The 20,708-nt window shown below is 38.6% G+C and overlaps 1 protein-coding gene across 1 annotated transcript in view; it reads right to left on the bottom strand.

Annotated features, from left to right (window-relative positions):
- Window positions 1-1,180: 1,180 nt before the first annotated feature.
- The window catches only part of PIEZO2 (piezo type mechanosensitive ion channel component 2), a 430,456-nt gene continuing 410,928 nt past the window's right edge, over window positions 1,181-20,708 (bottom strand). Inside the window, exons 45-53 of the mRNA XM_033087551.1 lie at window positions 17,436-17,594; window positions 15,559-15,706; window positions 11,103-11,291; window positions 10,683-10,775; window positions 9,176-9,348; window positions 7,675-7,803; window positions 6,374-6,453; window positions 3,632-3,815; window positions 1,181-2,708 (exon numbers count right to left, since the gene is read on the bottom strand). Coding sequence (XP_032943442.1) covers window positions 2,456-2,708; window positions 3,632-3,815; window positions 6,374-6,453; window positions 7,675-7,803; window positions 9,176-9,348; window positions 10,683-10,775; window positions 11,103-11,291; window positions 15,559-15,706; window positions 17,436-17,594 — 1,408 coding nt within the window. The 3' untranslated portion in view covers window positions 1,181-2,455. The remainder of the gene's footprint in view (window positions 2,709-3,631; window positions 3,816-6,373; window positions 6,454-7,674; window positions 7,804-9,175; window positions 9,349-10,682; window positions 10,776-11,102; window positions 11,292-15,558; window positions 15,707-17,435; window positions 17,595-20,708) is intronic.

The raw sequence follows: 20,708 nt of genomic DNA, 5'->3' as shown, positions 1-20,708 counted from the left end.
ACACCTCCTCAATGACGAAGCCTCACTCAGGGCATGGCTGTGGCAACGACTTGCTGACGCCTTTGCTCAGGAAAGGAAGGGCTACCCCAGCTCCTGCACTCCCCGCAGGCTTGGGTGAAACTCAATTGTGGCTGCATGGCCAGTCAATCCTGTCCCTCTGCCTAATCCTGCCTTCCTTGCTGATCAGTGTAACTCTCAGAGTCATCTCTCAAATGTCCTCGGGTAACAGTCCATCTCAGAGGCCATCTCCAGAGAACCCAGTCCAAAGTGACAATCTGCTTTCATAAGGCTCATTTACTGGGCTAATGCAGGAGCTCATTTGAGGCTTGGAATGTGGCTATTGACTGCCTGACCATCCCTTCATACTGTCAGATAAAAGAAGTTTGGAGAAGGGAAGTGACGTGCTGGTCTGGGTTCCCAGCCTGATGGCGGCCAAGCCAGGACTAGAAGCCCGGCCTCCTCACTCTCTATTCCAGCTCCACTCTAACACATGCGTCCCTGGAAGGTGTTTTCTCCTACATTTGCTATATGTTAATCGTCTACATTTTCCCTCCTTGCGCACCAGGAGGCTTTTTTCTTGAAACTTGGAAATTGTTTGCTTAAGGAATGTTAAAATTCTGGTATACTTTACCTTTACACTTTTTTCTCAGGAGCATTTTCCTACTTTCCTCTTTCCTAAATGTGTTATAATGTGTTCTCTGTAAATTCCCTGTTGACATTTTTAAAAGAAAGAATTCAGAATCAGAAATATGTATAATGACTCTTCCTGTTGTCGGGAAATCAGAATGTGGGCCAAAAGTTCTCTAAATAGTTTGAGTTTATTGTTACAGTGGTTGAAGCAGTTTATTTCGGGGGGCTGGAAGTACGTTGACTTTCACAGTTGAACAAATACACACTGATTCTCTAGAGGACACTGAACATCATTTGAACTCTGCTCTTTTTTTAAAGCTCCATATTCGCTGTACAGTTTCCTTTTTGGAATTACATTTATTACCAGTTGTTTCCTGCTCATATTATACATATACAGCACCTGTATGAGAAAAATAAAATAAAACTAACAAGAAGTGGATTCTTAGTGGATTTTTTTCAAACTCCTTGTACACTACATTGAAAACAACCGCATGTCCTACTTCATGCAAAAAAGAAGAGCATTCTTAAAATGACTTTGCAAGATGTGCTTTATTTTAAGTCAGTCCTGAACCCAAACTACATAAGATCATTTTTTTTTTACATATTCTAGTCCATTCAATGATTCTTCTCAGACACTGTACTTTAATATGGAATGACAACTACATTTCAGTCATTAATTTCCATGCTACATTGTTATTTAATGAAGATGTTGTATTACCAATAATAATAAGTTAAGAAAAGGCCATTTTTTTAATTTTCCCAAGCTCAATATACATATTTCTTTCATAATTATGAACTTAAAAAACCCGTCTCAGATGTAAAAATGTGAATTCGAATATGTAAACTCTTTGATATACCTGAAAAACAGGAAGGAAAATATCACATACTGGAAAAACCATTGCCTTAAATCATCGAAATAGGACAAAGCATGTTCAGGAATGGGGAAGGTAGAAGAGTGCTCATGAGCTCAGTGAGTAAAGAGTTACAAAGTCAAAGTATTCCACATCCGCTGGGCGGCACTTTTTCTACCTCGTGTCTGTGTTTTACCAGGAGCAGTAACTCTCTGAAGCTAAACAGCTACCACTGTTGAAGTGAGTCACTAGCTGGGCCTCAACAAAGCCAGTGTCCACATATTTGTTTTGCTGCTTTTTTTTTTTTTCCCTGAGAAGTCACTGGTGTTTAATGGGAAAAAAAAATGTATTAGTCTTCAGTTAAGATAAGGCAGTAAGAGTGTCACTAATGTTATCTTTTTGCTTAGAACGAGGCTTATCCATCCACTGGCATCTTCGTGGGTCACTGGCTCTCTCTCTCTGCCTCCTAGAAACATGTTTAGGAGTTTTCAGCCTCCTATTGCTGTTGCATATTTCGGGTGCGCTGAAGTCCACCTATTCTCCTCACAGCATCTTCCCCAGTGGCGACAGGGTGCTGTGCATGCATAAAGCATCTCTTCAGGAAGGGCGCAGTCCCCACACAGGAAAACATGGTGTCTTTTCTTCTTACTTATTCTTCTCTTCTGTTTCTCTGAGGGAGGAGACCCATAAATGATTCCTTCACATAGTCCATCAGAATGCAAGACACCATTGACTAAAATATAATCCAAGTAGCCCTGATTTCAGAGAAACGGAATTACAAATTCAATAGCGCCTTTAACTTGCAAGGTAGCTCTGACTGCAAAAGGAAGTCAACTCCCTTTGGCCACCTGTCAGAAGAGAAATCATTTCCATTGAACTAGAAATGCTTTAGCTCTTATGAGAATATTGTGCTTTTTTTTTTTTTTTTGGAGAATTCAAACGTTAACTTGATTTGCAGTCTGTGTCCTAAGGTATCAATTTGTTTTTTCTCTAGTCCATTTGATCATGGTTTCTGGTGAACGGTACAGGAATATTAATTTGGCATAGAGATCTTCCTCTAGTTCTAGTTCCCCTGTCTCTCGAACTAAAAAAATATCTGTGCACAACTTCAAAATTCGATCCACATTTGGAAGCTCTTCAAACATGATGGAGTGAGAAATCCCACTGAAGAATTCACGGACAAACTTCCCAATCACGAGGACAACTGAAGCATATAATCCCATGATACTGAAAAAAAAAATAAAATAAGTAGAAACTGTATCCAGCAGTTAAATGTGGCTAATAGAACATGTCTAAAAGAAAAAAAAATAATAAAAATTTTCTTCAAAATCCATAGAAGATATGATAAACTTAAATTTTTTCCCTTTAGTGAAAACGTTTACTTTTTAAAGATGTAATTCATGTATTTTCTTTAAAAAATTAAGCATTATAGAATTGTAAAACCTGAAAAATAACAGTCTTTTGAAATCTCACATTTTGGAAATTACCAATGTTAACTGTTTCATGTATGAACTTCAGGTGGTTTTACCACATATATTACATGCATACACCACATAACATATTTGGTAAAAATTCAATTGTACTATATGCACTTTGCACTTTAACAGCACTGTCTTTCTTAGAGATTTATGTTTATAATAAAACTTTAGATAGACGACGACTTTTTAAGAGGCTCATTCTGAGAAATGGAAAACTTTCTACTTGTGCTTGTAGGGGAGGTGTGTGTCCTAGGGTTTAAGCATAAGAATGTGGTTAAAGGGTAACATCAGGCTTGTCCAAAACTCTGATTTCTACTTGATCTTATATCTGCTAGGGTCATAAGGAAATCTAAGCAGAAAAGAGATAACCCTATGCCAATTTCTAAGTTTAAACACTGAATTGCCTCAAACTATGCCATACAGGAAGGTGTAGCTAAAAAGCTGGAAATATAGCTTCTAGTCCTATCATTAATGGCAAGGCATTTGGGCATTTTGATGTCTTTGGGACTCTGGTTCCTCATGTTTTAAGATGGAGGGTCAGGGATCTGTGAATTTTAATATGTCAGCTATAAAATTTGAGAATTTTAAGAAAATCAAAGGCTTCCCATCTTCAACTTTATATGACACGGAAGTAGACTCTTGTAAACTGTTAAAGGTTAAATGAGCCCTTACCCATAGCCAGCCAGGAAGCCCAGACTCGGGGGGCTAACTTTGTCATTGAAGACCACCAGCTCCAAGGCCTGGGCATGCTGATTATATATTCTATTTCCAGTCAGGTTGAGAACCCACCACTCACTGTCAGATTTAGTTGCATTGTCTCTGGACAAAATGATGGTGATATTCATGAAATTATTTTCTGGAAGAAAAAAAAGGAAATCAAGTTAGCATGAGAATTTTAGGATTTAATGCACATCAACAGTCCTTAGATGGCAAAATCTGGTTACTATACACAGCATACAGTTCCAGGATGGGATATGGGCATGTTAACAATGCAAATAGAAAAATAAGAGTGGGTCCTAGGTGTGTGTGGGGTTTCTCTTTTTCACTAAAGAGGTCAGTCACTGCTGCTACATGTGCCTGGCAGTCAAATCACAGAGAGAGAGTGGAAGACCCATCACCTGAGCATCTTTGCTGATAATTTCAAACAATTAATTAGATATTTAAAACCCCCCACCACTGACTCTTGATTTAATTGCCTGATTTATTCATATTACCAGCACTTATCAAGTGTCTTCCAAGAGGAAGGCACTCTGTTAGGTGCTAAGGAGTTAAACGTTGCACACAGCATGGTTCCTTATCTCAATGGGAAAAGGCCATAGACATCAACGTAATTTATGGGCATATGGAACCAACATAGGACCTGCATTGACGATGTCTGTTAGCTTGGTACGATCCATGAGGGCTGCCCAGAGGAGATGACTTCTGAGCCAAGTTTTGCTGAGTGAGAACTTCAACAGGTGGAAGAAGGATTAATGGTATGAGCTTTGCAAAGTTCTGAAAACCCATAAGGAATGGTCAGTGATTGCACAGGGTGAATGTAAAGGAATAGTAAAAGGACAAACAAAAAGCTTAGAGTTATAAAGAATAGGTGTTTTTTAGAAGAGGCTACCCCTGCCAGTAATCAGAGAGCCTCCACTGAGAATAATGGTGGCAGACTGTAAATACTGTGAGGGTAGGGGCTGTGTCTGCATTATTTCATGCAGAATTCCTAGATCATAGGAATCTAAGACAATACCTGGCAATAAACGCCAATTTGTTCGATGGATGGACGGATGGATAGATGGATGAAGAAGAGTGAGGAATGGTAGGAGACTGGTATAGATCAAGTCCTTACCCAGGAAGAATGTGAACCACTCAGAACAATCAGGAACAGGAATAATCTTGGCTCTGAAGTCTAGAGACAGTTCTGAGGGGGGAAATCTGGCTCTGGGCCCAGGTAGGCCCCGATAGGCCCCAGTTTGGATATAGTTCATCTACATACTGCTTGTATAACCTCAGCTGAGTATTTCACACCTGAACCTCAGTTTTCTCCCCCATAAACTGGTGATAACCACCAAACTATGCTAAATATACTTTGTGATGAAGATTAGAGACAACTCAGTAAAGCTCATCAGATAAGCAGTTAGGTTTTTATAGGCAGGATCTGAGAACATGAAGGCCATATGATCTGGAAAACAGGACTTTATAGGCTGGACTCAAATCACAAGCAGACAAATCAGTGTGGGGAGAGGAAAAGAACCCATAAAAAGATGAAGGGAATAAATGATGCTGCAGGAATGAAGGCAGGGAGGGGATGGGACCTGGGGCACAGGGAGAGGCTGACCTTGGAAGGGAGAGAGGACATGTCTTTATTTGAGGCTGAAGAAAAAGAGGAAGGGAACTGTGAACATACAAGATGTTTTGACAAACAGCAGAAGGAAGTTGAAAGAATGGCCCCTGGCCAGCTGGGACCTGCTCTGGAAGGAAAGGACCTTCAGGGAAGAGCCTGCTGAGGGACAGAATCCTTTCACGGGAAAAACTGATTATTGAACAATCTGTATTCTCAGACTAAACATTTCTAGAGCTAATCTGGATTAAAAGGGAAATACCAAACTTCTAAATGCATCTTGCAATTACTTTGCAAGACATACTTCTTTACTGTTGAAGAAGAAAAGCATTCAGGTGTGTGGTCTGGCTAGCATTCGCCCTCTGGGCCCTCAATCCTGTCTCTATTTATGGCAATCTCCATGGGATTCTAACTGATTACTTACATCTCTGTCTTTCCAGTTAAACATTAGCCAAACAGAGCCTGGTGACAGCGATGATGGCAAATTAATGAACATGAATTGGATACTGCATTGTCCTTCTACCTTGACTAGATGTATACAGCTACTCTGCTTTGGGTAATTGATAAAGTCAAAAAATGCTTGAATATTAAAAGAATCCAAAAACATCAATTCACTCCCATCACTATTGTATTGGGAAAACAGAGTGCCTTGAGCACTACTGTTGATACTTAATCACCTGTGAGCAGAATTTAGTACATTTCATCCTATCTTTTCATTATTCGTATTGTGGGGTCTTCTTCATATTTAACAGTGTTTGAGGCAGTTTTCTGCCACATATATGGTTCCTAATAGAAACAAATAAACTGACTAATTAGTAACATAAGCCACTAAATATGGATTTAAGTCAATCAGGTTCTATATCAATGAAAAAAAAAAAAAAAAGAAAATGAAAAACATGGCTCCCGGGTGAGTGAATAATTCCTCCAGCTCATGACCACAGCCAGGAGCCTTGTGCTTCTTGCAAACCATGTCACACGGGGAAAGCAAACTGGAAAGTAGCTTGATGAAGGCTAAAAATGAAAACTGTAGAAGTTAAATCAAAGAAGGATTAAAACAAAGGTGTGAAATGATTCTTTCCCGTTCTTACCAGATAAAAGTTGCTTTATAGGTTTGGAGTTAGAATCACTAGGTGCTTTCACGTAATATGGGTAGATCCTTTCTATAGTCCTGGCATTAAGGAAAAAAAAAGGTAATTAAGTTTTAGTTGTTTTACCCATGTAAAATTGATTTTTTTGGTTGCTATTTTGACCTTGTATCAAACAAACAATGGTAAGAGGCTTTGTATGTCATTACAATGTGTAGTCATCATAATTTATGGGTTTCCATTATAATCAGAATTCTCTGAAGCTGAAAAAAATTAACCAGGTTTTATCCAACTACTCATGTAAACACTATACACAAGGTAGTTAATGGCTTCAAATCTGACACAGAGATTTTTCCATGTCTGTGGCTGTTTCTGAAGCAAGGGGATGTCCTTCTTGCTAAAAGCCTATCATCCACATCAATAACTGTGTAAGCTCTTCTAATTTTAATTTTTAGGATTTCAAAAATAACTATAATCAAGTAGACTGCATGAATTGATCTAGTAACAAGAGTAAGGTGTGAAGAGAGAACTGATGACTTGACCTTATCCTACCTCTACAGGGATGAGCGGGGTGACCTGAATAGGTCATTCCATTGATCTAGACCTGCTTTCACAGATGGGAAATGATGGGGGAGGATTTGATGATCTTCAAGGGTCTTTCAACTTTAGTGGTTAACAAAGGCTATGTTGGTCAGGAATATGTCGGAGGGCTGCATTATGGCGGTTCTTATATTCAATGCATAAAAATGGAGGACAGAACCGGGCTATGGCTGGTAGACATCTGTAATACTTCATTTATCAGTTTCATTCCAATAGCACTTTTATTTCTTGCTAGTTCTCAAATTAGAAGCTAAACATCACTGTTTGGATGTGTTTTGAATGGAGTACTTATATGGCAGGATAATATATTAAGATATATTTTTTCCCTCAAATTTGTGTTTATCCCTTGTCTTCCCCTCACCCCCCACCCCCATTCATTAGCCAGATATTCAATAATCCTGGGAAAAGTGTAATAACATAAAAGGGATCTTGCAGGGTGTTTCCCTGGCTTTTGGTGATTATGGTTATATAACAGCAAGTCTTGCTACTCAGAGACGAGAGCAATTCCCTGACTACGTGGACAGAACGAGAGGAAAGAGAATAGTACCATGAGGCCTCCAAAGAAATTCACTTGCGTTATCAAAGAATGAAGAAAGTTGCATTTCTTGCACATGATGATTTGTAGATAGAAATTTTGCACCACATACACACACCTATATTAATAGGAACAATAAAAGCTACATTAACAGGAACAATATACTTACACTGGTGTTTTTGAACTTTCTGTGTTGTTGCCAGCTATCATTTTAGCTATATTCTCTCGTGTAATATTTTTAAGAGGAAAAGAAAGCTTATCTGTTGCTATTTCTGCTTTTGCACCCAGACTCATGTTTCTGTGAAGAAAAAACAAAACAACTCAATGTCAATGATTATTCAAAAGTCTGGAAGAGACTTCAAAAACTCACTTGAGTCTTAATTTTGTTAATCTCACCAAGGTTTCATTGGGTCCACAATTACCAACCCCAACCCTTTCTGTCCACCTCACCTTTACGTCTAGCTTCTCAGACAACCAAGGTTGTAAAACCCAGGGAGGCCACAAACACCTTTAAAATAGACGGAAGGTAAGGAGGCAGAGTTTGCTGACCAAAATAGAAAACATCTTGATGCTCTGATATGAATTTCCAAAACACTTTTTATATTAATCCAGTGAAGTTGATCTCCATGGTGACTAATAGGACCACATTTTAAAAAGAATGTTCAATCAGAAGTTGATTTTTACTATTGTTATTTTTGGTACCTCTTCAAAGAAAAGGCTAGGAAGTAAAATGTTGGCAGTACAGAAATCCATGTGAGAAATTTGGGACATTTAATAGGAGAAAATAATATTAAAGGAGTTCTTTAAATTCTGAGCTGCCCTCTTTGAAATATTTACTATTTCCTTAGAGACTAGAAATCAGTTTAGAGACTAGAAAACTTTCTTCTGTAGCTATCATGATTCTTTCTTAATTTCATATAAAAAACTGGAATTGTGGATCCAAATGAACTTAAAACTTGACTGACAAATAAGTTTATATAGAGTCCTGAGTCACAAGACTGTAACGAACAAAACTAAACTAATCAACTGGTATATTATGTTGAGGCCCCAAAACTGCTTTCCTAACACGTCAGGCGTTTGGATCGAAGAACTTTTCTAAGACATGCTCTCTCCAAACAAGTGAAGTAGCAGCTGCGTGCTGGCATTGGCTCAGTTTAGGTGAAATCTCCCCTCAGCTCTCCCCTTCTGGGTCTTCCAAGCTGCTCTCACACCTCATGCTTGCCAAAAGATCTGCTAGGGCTCCCCCAATGGTGGAGAGATGCAGGTGAGAAACTGGGGTTCCAGAGGCTGCACTTCCTTTATTAAGACCAAATTCCAATCTTTCAAGGAAATCTTACAATACACCCAGACTCTGTTTCATTTTATGAGTCATCATCCTCTTTCTTTTCTCTCTACCTCTCACTCTTGTTCATAGAACTCATTACCAGCCTCTCTTTAAAACTGAAATTAGTAGGAAAAAAGGAAAAGTAAGAAGGCCTTAGTTTTATCGATGATTACCAGGCAAACAATTACTTAATAAACAAAAATGTTAGCTGTAGCATCAAATGAATGTCCCCAAGATGTAATGTAAACTAAGAGTCACATTAAGTTTTCTATACTGTGCCCCCCACCCCCACCCCGAATTTAGATTGGGGAAAGGGGAAAATTATGCATGGAAATACAGTAACTACCTCTGAATACTCCATGAAAAAACAACAGAGAAGCTACTATTGGGGTCCTTGAGTTCGTTTATCATTTTCTGCTTACTGGGAGGGCTGATGGTCCATAAAGAATTTGAGTTTCCTTCCAGTTCTGCTACTGTTATGTCTTCTTTTACATAATTTTCCAGAAATTGCATAGCACCCTGTATGTGCACAAATACACATGCATCAATAGATCATATACATCATGATGTATAAAGAGAGTTATTACTTTTCCTTTTAACTGAAAAGTAATAGAGAGGATTTCTTCCTATGAAAGGAACATTTCTATAATGAATTATCTTGGGGTTCCATTGCACTAACTTAGTTCCCCTACCCACAGGGATGGGCAGCTCACAGTTACATCACCGAACCCCAGGAGTGACGCTGCCACGCTAGTACAGCTACGGAATCATTACAATTAAACAAGAAGAAAAATCAGATGATTCAGTGTCTTTTCTCCTTCTCATTAAGAGGAAAATTTATCAACTATTGGGAATTGTCCCTCTCATGGGAGTCAAATCTAATCCACCCAGGACACCCTGGTCCTTTCCTCATAGCTGCTCATCCCTCAAGATTAGTTTGGACAGTGGGCATTATATGTTGATAATTTTACAAAAGAGAAAAGCCTCTGTTTGCCTCATCACTTTCTTTAAATAAAAAGCATTACTTATAAAACAAATTTTAATTATGAAAAATCATGTTATCATATTATTAAAAGTTGAAATGTAGAGAAAAGAATACCATTAGGCACAACTCTGCCACCAGCACATTATTGCTGTTTTATGCAGTAAGGATGCATACCTTATTTTTTATGATTCAAGACAGTCTATACCCTTTTTGATTTATGGCTTATCTTGAGAAATTTTCATGCCATGTATAGTCTTTGTAATGATGATTTCTTATTATAAAAGAAGTTGCTTGAAAAATATTCAGACAATATATTATGTAAATAAACTATAATGTGGAAGCCGCCTTCTCCTACTATGACAACCCTAGGGAAGCCAGTTTTAATCAAATTCACTTCATACATCTGCCACGACTTATTTAATCAGTTCTACTTGTTGAATCTTCAAGTTGCTTCCAGTTTTTACTAATAAAGAGGATGTTCTCAGAAGTAGGTACTGACATAGGGCTTTTCCCATACTTTGAATTACTTCTTTAAGACAGATTCCCAGAGTAGCTCCATCAGCCAGAGGTCAATGTCTACCACAGTTTGAAAATTAAAAAAAAAAAAAATTTAGAGGACCAAGATCTGTTGAGCTCACATTAAAATGTTCGGAATCAAAACTGTTTATTAACCCTTACATTCAGTACTATAGACACGCTGTCCTAGATTATCAAAGTGGTCAGTGGACAGGACTCTGCTGTGTACAACTTAATCTCTGAAAACCCTTCCCCCCACCACAGGCCATAGCACAGCAGTGAGTAACAGACAACCAGTGAGCTCACCTAGATGAAAGGTCTTCATAGAGATTTATTCTATGCATTTACTTACAGTGTCCCTAGAGAAACCGTGCATAAATCTGTCAAACATTGTCTGGTTCATAACTTTCAGCTGGCTTTGCTGGGCACTCATTGTGAAAATAGGCTGGAAAACAAGATAGACAGTGTCAATATTACAAAGCTCTTTCTGCATTCTGGGTTAAAGGAAAAATATTTACATAGTATGTTATCCACTGAGTACCCAGTGGCAACTGGCTTCAGAGATCCCTTTTTGAAGTGATTATTCCTCTACTATTTTTTCACTGCACCTTGTTTCAAACATCACATATTTGCGGAACAGTCAAAATTTAGATAGGAAATATGTATTGGTAAAACCTAATAAACCAATTTTAGGTGATTATTAGAAAAGAGTACCGTGTTAGATAAGGTACCAACAGATGGGTGAGACCTGGAGGAAGGTCACAGCAATTACCTGGTAACCTCCCAGGGTAATCGTGACCGAGACATCCAGGGGTTGGTTGATCACCCCAGCGACAGACTTGATCAAAGACATGAAGAGAAGAGGAAACCAGACAATACAAATGAGCAGAACGATGATCATGCCTCCCATGCCGTACTTCACCACTTTCTTCTTCTTCTGTCCCCGGGGTTGAGGGTATCTCTGCAACAGAAAAGTTCACACAAGGCTCAGCCACTGTCCCCGGAGAAACAGGTGGGGAGGACAAGTGCTTGTTCCATGAGGTTGGGACTTGATTTGGTCCTGTTTCTGCTCTGCTTGCTCTGAAGTAGGGAGAACGACCTGGTCTCAATCTGGTAATGAAGTTAGGTAGTGACGTGAAGCGGTAGTAAGCCCCCTACAGGTCCCCCGTCCTTATAATTGTTGTGCGGTTTTGCTGGTGGTGAAGGATCAAAGGATCAAATACAAGTACTCTGCTGAATAAAGCCTCTGGTTTTACGGGATCATGTGGGAGAAAGACATTTTACTTTAAATTCCTGAATATTCAAAAGCTGTGTCTTTCAACGCAGCCCTCCTCACACCTTGGTGGTTGGGAAAACATTTTTGACTTCATTCATCACACATGTTGTCAAAACAATGTTGGTTCAAGTCCTGCAATAAGCTCTATAGGATCAATCTAGCCCTCTCTCCACTGCTGCAATGAGTCCACAGGGGCCCTGGCTGGTGTTGTGCTGAAGAAGGTGGGGTTGGGGCTGGTGGTTGGTGTGTATGCCACAAAAGGGTTTTTGCACAAGAGTAGTGTACTTGGTAGGGCTGGAATCACTTCTATTCATGTCACTAAGGATCCACTAAGCACTCTCAGACAGGCCATGGTCACGGTGGAAGGAGCCAGCTGTGCTGTCTGGTGGTATTAAAACTGCTCCAGGTCTATATGCGTATTCCTTGCTTAAATAGGTCACTTCTCAGTGACCTATTTTCCTGGAAGTTAGGCTACATACATAACGTGGCCATTGTCTGAACTCTCCAACCTGGCCGAGAGATTTATCCTGGGGCTCACACTCTCTGGAGGATGTGCTCGTTTCACTAGGTTAAGGTAAGGACAAATCATCCACGTTTTACCTGTAGGCGCTGAGCTCTACGTTACAAACTAAGAAGTCTGGAAGTTAGCAGAGGACTTTAAAGGACACTGCTACAAGGGCTCTACAAGCTTTGAAACTCAGGAGTTGCTGCAGTTGGCCTTGGAAACAAGGACATGGGCTGGATGGGAGGGCAGATCAGAGCCCGTAGGGAGAGCATTATTCACTCAGTACCCGGAAGACAATGCTTCTGAATGACTCTGCTGTTAATTGCAGGATCATAGATTAAGGATTGTATTTTGATATCTTTTCGCTAGAATTTGATATTGTTGCTTAAAATTTTCTGTTTTGAAAGAAAAACTTGAATATTGGAAAGTTTGAAGTATATATTCTTACACACGCACGCACACACACACACACACAGACACACACACACACAGATTTGCTTTTTCATTGTTTTCTCCATGAGGCAAGTTTAGACAATGGGTTACTCAACCCACTCCAGCAACACTCCTGCAGGTCATAATGAAGGGTTTCGTGAGTGAGTTAAAGAAGATTTATCTATTCTTTGCCAAGAACTGTTTGGGTTTCTTCTGCCTGAGGTGAGACCATGTTGGTTGTTCTCCTAAAGGCCAGTGTCTTTCAGGCTCACTTAAAAGCTCCAACCTCCTTTCTTCCGGCTCAGCCCTCCATGCATTTCCCAGGGCAGAAGAGGGCCGGCACTTTTGACTTTTCTCTAATTATGAGGCTATCTTTCCCTGGGCTTTCAAAGTGAAGTCACCTTCCTGTTTTATGCTGCTCCATCACTCCTTTCCTAGGTATTTAAGTCAACTCTCAACCAGTTTGTAGTTCCCGTCATGCTACATTTCCAAACAGCTTCCTAAACTGTTTCGGGAACTGGCTTCATGGAAATCATTGTAAAAATGACTAGGAATGAGTGGCCTGCATTGTGTGCGCTCATGCCAGCATTTTGCCTTTCAGAGTATTGTTCTTTCTTCACAAACTGCATTCATAAAACCCTAGGAAAATATTACATTCAGTATGGAATAATCCCCAGGAAAAGTTACCTTTAAAAGAAGCTTCTGCTTCACATTAGACAAGTGATTGTAACCAGCAATGTTTCAGTCTCTTGTGGGACAGAGCAGGCACTACAGCTAGATTCATTCAGACTCCCTAATCCCTCCCACATACCTAAATTTCTCAGAATATTTTACCATGCGTGATTTAAATAGCCATAGGCTCAGCATAAGATAGAGTATATATTTAGTAGGAGTAATACATTAAAATGAGGCTTTTTATTTCTTAAAATAAAAAAGTGTCAGTCTTTTGTTGGGCAGGAATGCCTATGTTCTAGGCTGGAACGACCCTGTCTTTCGTAAGGAAGATGGCAATGGGAGTGGCTGCCTCACTCCAGTATGAAGAAGGTTGACACCTGTTGGCTCAAAGGCAGTAAAAAGCATATATGAGCTGATAAACGGAGCAGTCACAGCTGTTCACATGAAGAGTGGCCCTGTATCTATGTGGGCCAGTTATGTGAATGCTGATTCAGAAACCCCCTCTTAAGAGCGACCCTCCTATTCATCCAGCGGACACAATAGCTCACAGTTTCTGGGGCACTTTGGGTAGGCTCTGAGTCTTGGAATGCCATCTTTCTTGCGTTCAATAGATGAACTCATCTATTTCATGGAGTAGACAGGCTATTGGGTATGAGTTTGTTCACTGACCATCTCTCTTTCTCCAACTTTCTGTAGGATGGCTGGTCCTCTTTGCCACTACCAACTTGTTCATCCATGCCTCTGAGTCTACACCTTGCAGGCCCCCCTTTGGACCTTCCTCCTTTGGATTGATGCTAAGAAATTTTCCTTTTCCTTTTTCTATTGGTCCTTTCCTTATCACCTGATAGAAGTTCCAATCTTCTTCATTCTGAAGCGATCCTCTTGACTTGCCTCTCTCTTGAATTGACCTCTCTCGTGCCTTTCCCTTACTTACGCTAGGTCCCTCCAAAATGGCAGCGACAGGAGTGATCCCAAGCCAGATTCTCCAGTAGCACCCAGCCCAAACTACAGATCTGTAGTATTGTGAGCAGATAAAATGGTTGTTAAAAAAACATTAAATTTTGATGTAGTTTTTTGGCAGCAACAATTGATATAATACCTATTGAATGAATGGCTCCAGGAGCTGGAAGTAGACCTAGCACTTCCTAGTACAGAGGTTTCATGATGTAACTTCTCCTGTGTGTGACTTTTTGTGTATGTGGACACTTCTCAGGGACCAACTCCTGAGGCAGCCAATCTGTGATGGGGTAGTTTTGATTGTTAGAAAGTTCTTTATGTTCCATTGAATCTTATTGGAGCTTTTGCCTATTTGTCTTAATACTGTTTTCTTGAGTTTCACAAATTAATTTGAATGTTTAATCTATTTTTCAATATTTCAAATAGTTAAAAAACAGCTAATTTTTTGCCTCCCCTCATTTTTTTTTTTTTTTTTACTTCAGGCTGAACAATTCTTGGTTCTTCCTACTTTTCCTCATATACCATGATTTCCAGACCCTTTGTCACACTGATTTTTACCCTCAGTGTCCGTTTGGGATTGGCTCTCATTTCTGTCACTTTATCAACTCTTTTAATCCTTAAAAATCAGGACAAACTAACATGATTTTAAGTACACTGCAAGCCCTATCTCCTTCACTCCCACAAACCCCATGAACACAGAGGCCACAGTACAATGGGCTCACAGCTATAAAGCTAAGAATCCCCAGAAGAAACTGCAGAACGTAAGAGAAGTTATATGGACTAGATGGGACTTTTCCAAAGAGGGTATTATTGAGATGAGAGAAAAAGACATTTCACACCACCTTGGCAAATTTTGCTTGGGTATTTCTAGTGTTACTATGCAACAGGCCTCTGTTTCATATATTAAACTTTTGAAAAATCCAATAAACAATACTAATTCTATCCATATTTAATGTCAATATTCAACTTAGCAGTATAAGCAAATATTTGCACTTCAATTTCCTTTGCACGTTGTCCATCCCTCATCAGGGGGTGAGCCCAAGTCCACTTTTCTCCACTGTACCACATTTTCCCTGCTCCCGAATGAGTCATTTAAGAATGATTGGGTGACACAGCAATATGTCATTTCTTCTTTTAAAAATAACTACAATATACAGTTGCCAAAAGAAGAACACATCTGGATGCTATTGCTCACTAAGGCAGCAGTGAGTTCAAAATTCTCAACTCTAGTGGGATGGAAATCAATGGGACATTTATAGGTCCTACTAGTTTTTCCCCTGTCTCCATTATTTGTTCACAAAATTTGCAGAAGTTCACATTAATCTTATAACCAGCCTATATCTAAGGGAAACAAATAGGGATAAGATATTTTTATTGGCTTACTTTTTCTGACTCCCGCCAACACTTCAGGATGAATATGTGAGCATAGATGTCCTCCACACAGATCCAGCTGGAGAGGCTCAAGGTTGTGTCTGTCCACACCCAGTCCATCACAGCCCTCAGCTCAGTCAAAAATGGAACGAGGCGGAACCTGGCAGAAACCCCATCTTGTTAGAGAGACAGTTGTGGGATGGCCCCCAATACCTGGCCAACCCTTGGGGCTCATGTACTTCCTTATTGTTTCAGCTCTTATAACTTAGGAAAAATTTTCAAGGTGACCCTTATGGTAAAATCCAACTTAGACTACAACTGCTTTTCATTATAAGTCTAATAAATGGATTGGTATTTTCCATTCCTTTTTTTTTTCTCTTTTGACTGATGGTCTTAACAAACTTTTAAAATAAGTGTGAAGGTATCTTCTTCAATTTCTTTTATAAAGTCTTGTAGTTTGCATTTTACAAGTCTTTCACTTCTTTGGCTAAATTTATTTCTAAGTGTTTTATTGTTCTTGATGCTATTGTAAATGGGAAAGTTTTCTTTCTCAGATGTTTCATTGTTAGCTTATAGAAACACAGCTGATTTCTGTGTGTTGATTTTACATTCTGAAACTTTACTAAACTTGTTGATTAGTTCCAATAAATTTGGGTGAGTTTTTAGAATTTTCTGTATATAAGGTCATATCATCTGCAAGTAAACACAATTTAACTTTTAAAGAAATTATTATTTCACGTTACGTGAATGTGTTGATCATAGGGTTATGGAATTGTTGGGGCTTTGCTGTTGAATGAGCTACGAAAGGTAATACACCTAGTAAATGAAAGATGAGGGCAAATGAGAGATGTCAGAGGGAACGGAACATGTCATTGGAGGGTACACAGTAGTTCCCATAGCTGGCGGACTTACTAGATGGCTAAAGCTAACGGGACTCTCTGGCTTAGTCGCCTATATTTGGGAATGGACTGGCCTGGACTCCTCTTGACTCTGGGGGCTGTCTTTGTTTCTTGACTGACACAGAGCTTCTCCCAGACTGGAGGACCTGCGTTTAACCCAGGGCCCTTACAGCAGCTTGGGTTGCCACTTGGAATTCTCCCCTGGGCTACTCAGCTTTGTTAAGAGAGCACTAAGTTAACCTCTTGAGTAAATCTCTCCCCATGAACCCCCATAGGACTGCACTAAGTGAAACACTGTTCTATACAGGGAGGTTCACAATATCTGAGCATACTCAACATCTCTTCTATGATTAAGTCACCAGTCCCCAGGTCTGGGGCTAACTAAGAGCCAGCCGTGCCAGGAGCAGCCTGACCCTTTATGCCATGTTCTAATTTCTGAGAGAACAGAGAGGAGATGCTACCAATGAAATTCTTGCATGGAAGAGCTATATTCTTCCTTTGATCAGCTAACTTACTACCAGGAGGAAGCAAGTCACGTGGCATTTAGGTTGATGTTAGGGGGACTAAATGGCCCTTTGCAATGGACGGACTTACTGCGCATACACAATTGCAAGGGCATTTTGAAATAGTCCAGGTTCCAATATTGTGTTCCATTGTGCCCAGAAGTACATTAATACTTAAGGATCATGTATCCCAATTTTTCATCCCAGAATATTATCACAATTATGTAGGTTACAGAAATAGAACATGAACCCACATGGATGATCCTAGGACAACATCCTGGCCAAGTGTGTGGCAACTACATTTAGAAAGGTATTCCAAGAGGCACATTTGTTCTTTTGCTAAACACTATAAGAGTTCCACGATGATCTACATTGCTGTATATCAGCATTCTTCCTTTTTCTGTTCCTTCCCAGGTAGAAAATAAAATGCCTTTCAATTGCCAGCCTGCACTCTGTGAGTGACTGTGACAACATAGGGTGTCCTTACCCTTGAAACAAGAAGAGGTTGACATAATTGTAGCTCTTTGTGAGGAAGTTTCCAAGGACTCGTGTCGGGTAGCCACAACGGATTTGGTAGGCAGACAACCCGAAGTAAACACATTTCACAAAATACCAAAGCTGAGCAACCAGGTTCTGGCTGAATTTCCTAAAATATAAAAATACAGAAAAGTGAGAGAATGGAATTTTTTTTTTTTTTTGTACAAAACGATACCAGTTTAGGATTAAAAAAAAAAAAAGTCTAATTACCCTTTTAGCATTTCAGTCAATTCTAAAATATTCTCTATACAAGTTACAGTATTAAAAGTCCCCTTGTACTCTGGAAAACTAGAATTTATTTTTTTCTTAAAATTGCTCATTGGGTTGCTTATAAATTTCTCTAGCTGTTGTTACCAAGTTGTAACTTGCAGTTATGAGAATAATCACATATCGATTACAGTCATTCTGAGGGAGGGCCAGGTCTGCATGAACATAGGCAATTCAGGCCTTTGACAGGTATTTATACTAAATTCAATTAATTTGAATTTCAGATTCAATTAATTAAGAACTGGTGAGATCTCAGCCAGATACTAGGGAAAAGTTTGCCTTCCCTCTGTCTATGGGGTTGTCATTAGATTTACCCTCCAAATATTTCCAGTTCTCCTCCTGATGTGCATTTTTCCATTTCTTCTGAAGTTAGGCAAGACTTGTTTTGGCCAATGAAATGGGAGCATGAGTATCATGTATTAGTTCCAGGTAGGTTCTTTAAAACAGGGGTGGGCAAACTTTCATAAAAAGCCAGAGACTATATATTTTGGGCTTTGTGGGTCATTGTCACAACTACTCAGCTCTGCCATTGTAACATGAAAGCAGCCATAGACAATATGTAGTCAAATGGGTGTGGTTGTGTTCCAATAAAACTTTATTTATGAACACTAAAATAAATAAATAAATAAATAAAATATTCTCTATACATAGTTGATCACTTCAAAGGCCAAAGGTAGGATAGTAAAATCTAATAATTAAAAAATTATTCTGTGAATGACGCCTTTGAGGTACTAGTGCATTAGTCAGTAGTTTAGGCCATAATTAAAATAAATTACTGTTAAGTAAATTTACTAATAACATTTTCTCACAATGTGGATGCTGCTGTTACTCTAGTCCAAATTAAGGCTGAACAAAGAAAAAACAAAATGTATAATCATGGTATTGTTAAGTTCATGGATGCTGACATAAGTTTGAACAAAAACAGTGGAATTAAATACCACACTAGAAAAAAATTTGGAACACATTTTCAAAGAATGATGAGCTATAGGACTTTTTTTTTTTTTTTTTTACTTTGGATAAATGCAGCATTCGTCAAGTGTCTTAAACACGGCAAGTACAAAATTTAAAAAGAAAATAAAAAATAAAACTTTTGATTTTGCAACACCCAGGTGTAATCTTCCCTGTGTTTAAGAGTAATACTTGATTTTTTAAAAAAAAATAAAAGCATTGTTTTTTAAAAAATAAAAATAAAATAAAATACAACTACTCTTTATATTGTATTTTGGATTTGTCTTATTAACTTTTAATTTTGTTATTAAAAGAAAACATGTTATCAGAAGAAAATATGTATTAGTTTTTAATTGAAAATAGCTATTCTTTAGTTGACAAGATCTAAGAACAAGCCAGGAATGCATGGGCCTATGTGCCTGGGGACCCTAGGAACCTCTACACATACTCAAAAACTAGAGAACTCAAAAATATTGCTTAAAATGTTTCCCCTATAAAGAAAACCAACTTTGGTATTTCAGGACCTAATGAATTAATTTAACTACATTTGACCATGAACCAGAACTTTACAAGTTATTGATGAAAATATCAGCTACTTTACAGAAAGCGCACATCAACTATTCATTTCCTCACTCTTTTTAGGAACTGTCTATATTGGTAGAATATTAAGAGGCTATTTTAGTTCTCTAGGGAAATGCCCTTAGATTTTACTTTACAGGTAATTGATACGAAAACTGCATGAGGAATAATTCTTCTACATCTATTAATGTTATAGATATAGATTAATAGTTATTTATATCTATTAATGTCAGTGACATAAAACTGTTGCCTTCTATTCCTTATGAAAGGACCAAACTATGTTTTATCCATTAAATTTTGTTTTTCCCTTCTACAACCTTAAAGTGTGTCAACTTGGGATAAGTAAGTTAATCTGTAGTTTCTGAAGTAATCTTGTTAAATCTAACTAGGGATATTAAGGCTGTATTACACTGGAAGATTCGTTAGGTCGTCTCTATGTGTTTTATTGCTAGAGGCTGAATGATGCCTTACTCATCTCTAGGTCTCCCATAGCAGCTACTGCACAGTGCTTTGCAGACTGCAGGCAACCCCTAAATGTTTGTGGACTAAATAATGTTCATATCCACAGAAAAAGCCATTTATCAGATTAATTATTAAAGATACTGGAGCTTTGTGATGCTCAATATTATGACTGGTAGCCATAATTTTCATTTGTGTAGCTTAAAAGACTCCTAGTCTATTCTCCTTGGTTCTTGTTTTAAAAAGGATTTAGACAATATAACTGTTAGTAAATGTTTTTCTTTGCACAACAATGAATTAAATTTTCAGTAACAATATTTGAAGAAAGAAAAATGAATTTTGGATGTTAAATAATGGCAACATGATTTGAAATGTCAAGAAATTATGTTGTAACTGACATGCTGGCAATGAAGACAGATGACTCATCAAATCCTTATATATCTTGAATTAAATATCCAAAAATAAAGATAGGGTAATTTGTTGCACAAGGAATGGCCATCAGATGAAGCTCAAAAGGTGAGATCCCACAGAGAAATGATCTCTCTGGCCATAGTTTTAGTGATTACTTTGAGCCCTGTGAGCCCATAGTGTGCGCCTTCTCACATGGGGGTGGGACCATGCTTTATTCATGTTGATGTCATGCTCCTTTTCACCTGGTCTACTGCTCTGAACAAAGCAGATGCTTAATAAATGTGAAATTGAATTGAATATGCAGGATTGTAAGTTACCCCAGGAGAAGCTTTCATTCATTCAGTTATTATAATAAACATTTCAGCTATATTTGGTTTGAAAGGTGTTGCTAGTCTGTTAATCTCTTTGAAAGCCTGGTAGAACAGAATAATCGCTGCCCATAAAGATGTACATGTCCTAATTCCCAGAACCTATGAATATGTTACCTTATGGTTAAGAGGACTTTGCAGATGTGATTAAGATTACAGACCTGGAGATGGGGAGTGCATACTGGATTGTC

The sequence above is a fragment of the Rhinolophus ferrumequinum genome, chromosome 19 (assembly GCF_004115265.2).
Source record: "Rhinolophus ferrumequinum isolate MPI-CBG mRhiFer1 chromosome 19, mRhiFer1_v1.p, whole genome shotgun sequence".
Lineage (NCBI taxonomy): Eukaryota > Metazoa > Chordata > Mammalia > Chiroptera > Rhinolophidae > Rhinolophus > Rhinolophus ferrumequinum.
The sequence above is the reverse complement of the archived record's forward strand: the minus strand, read 5'-3'. Positions and strand labels throughout refer to the sequence as shown.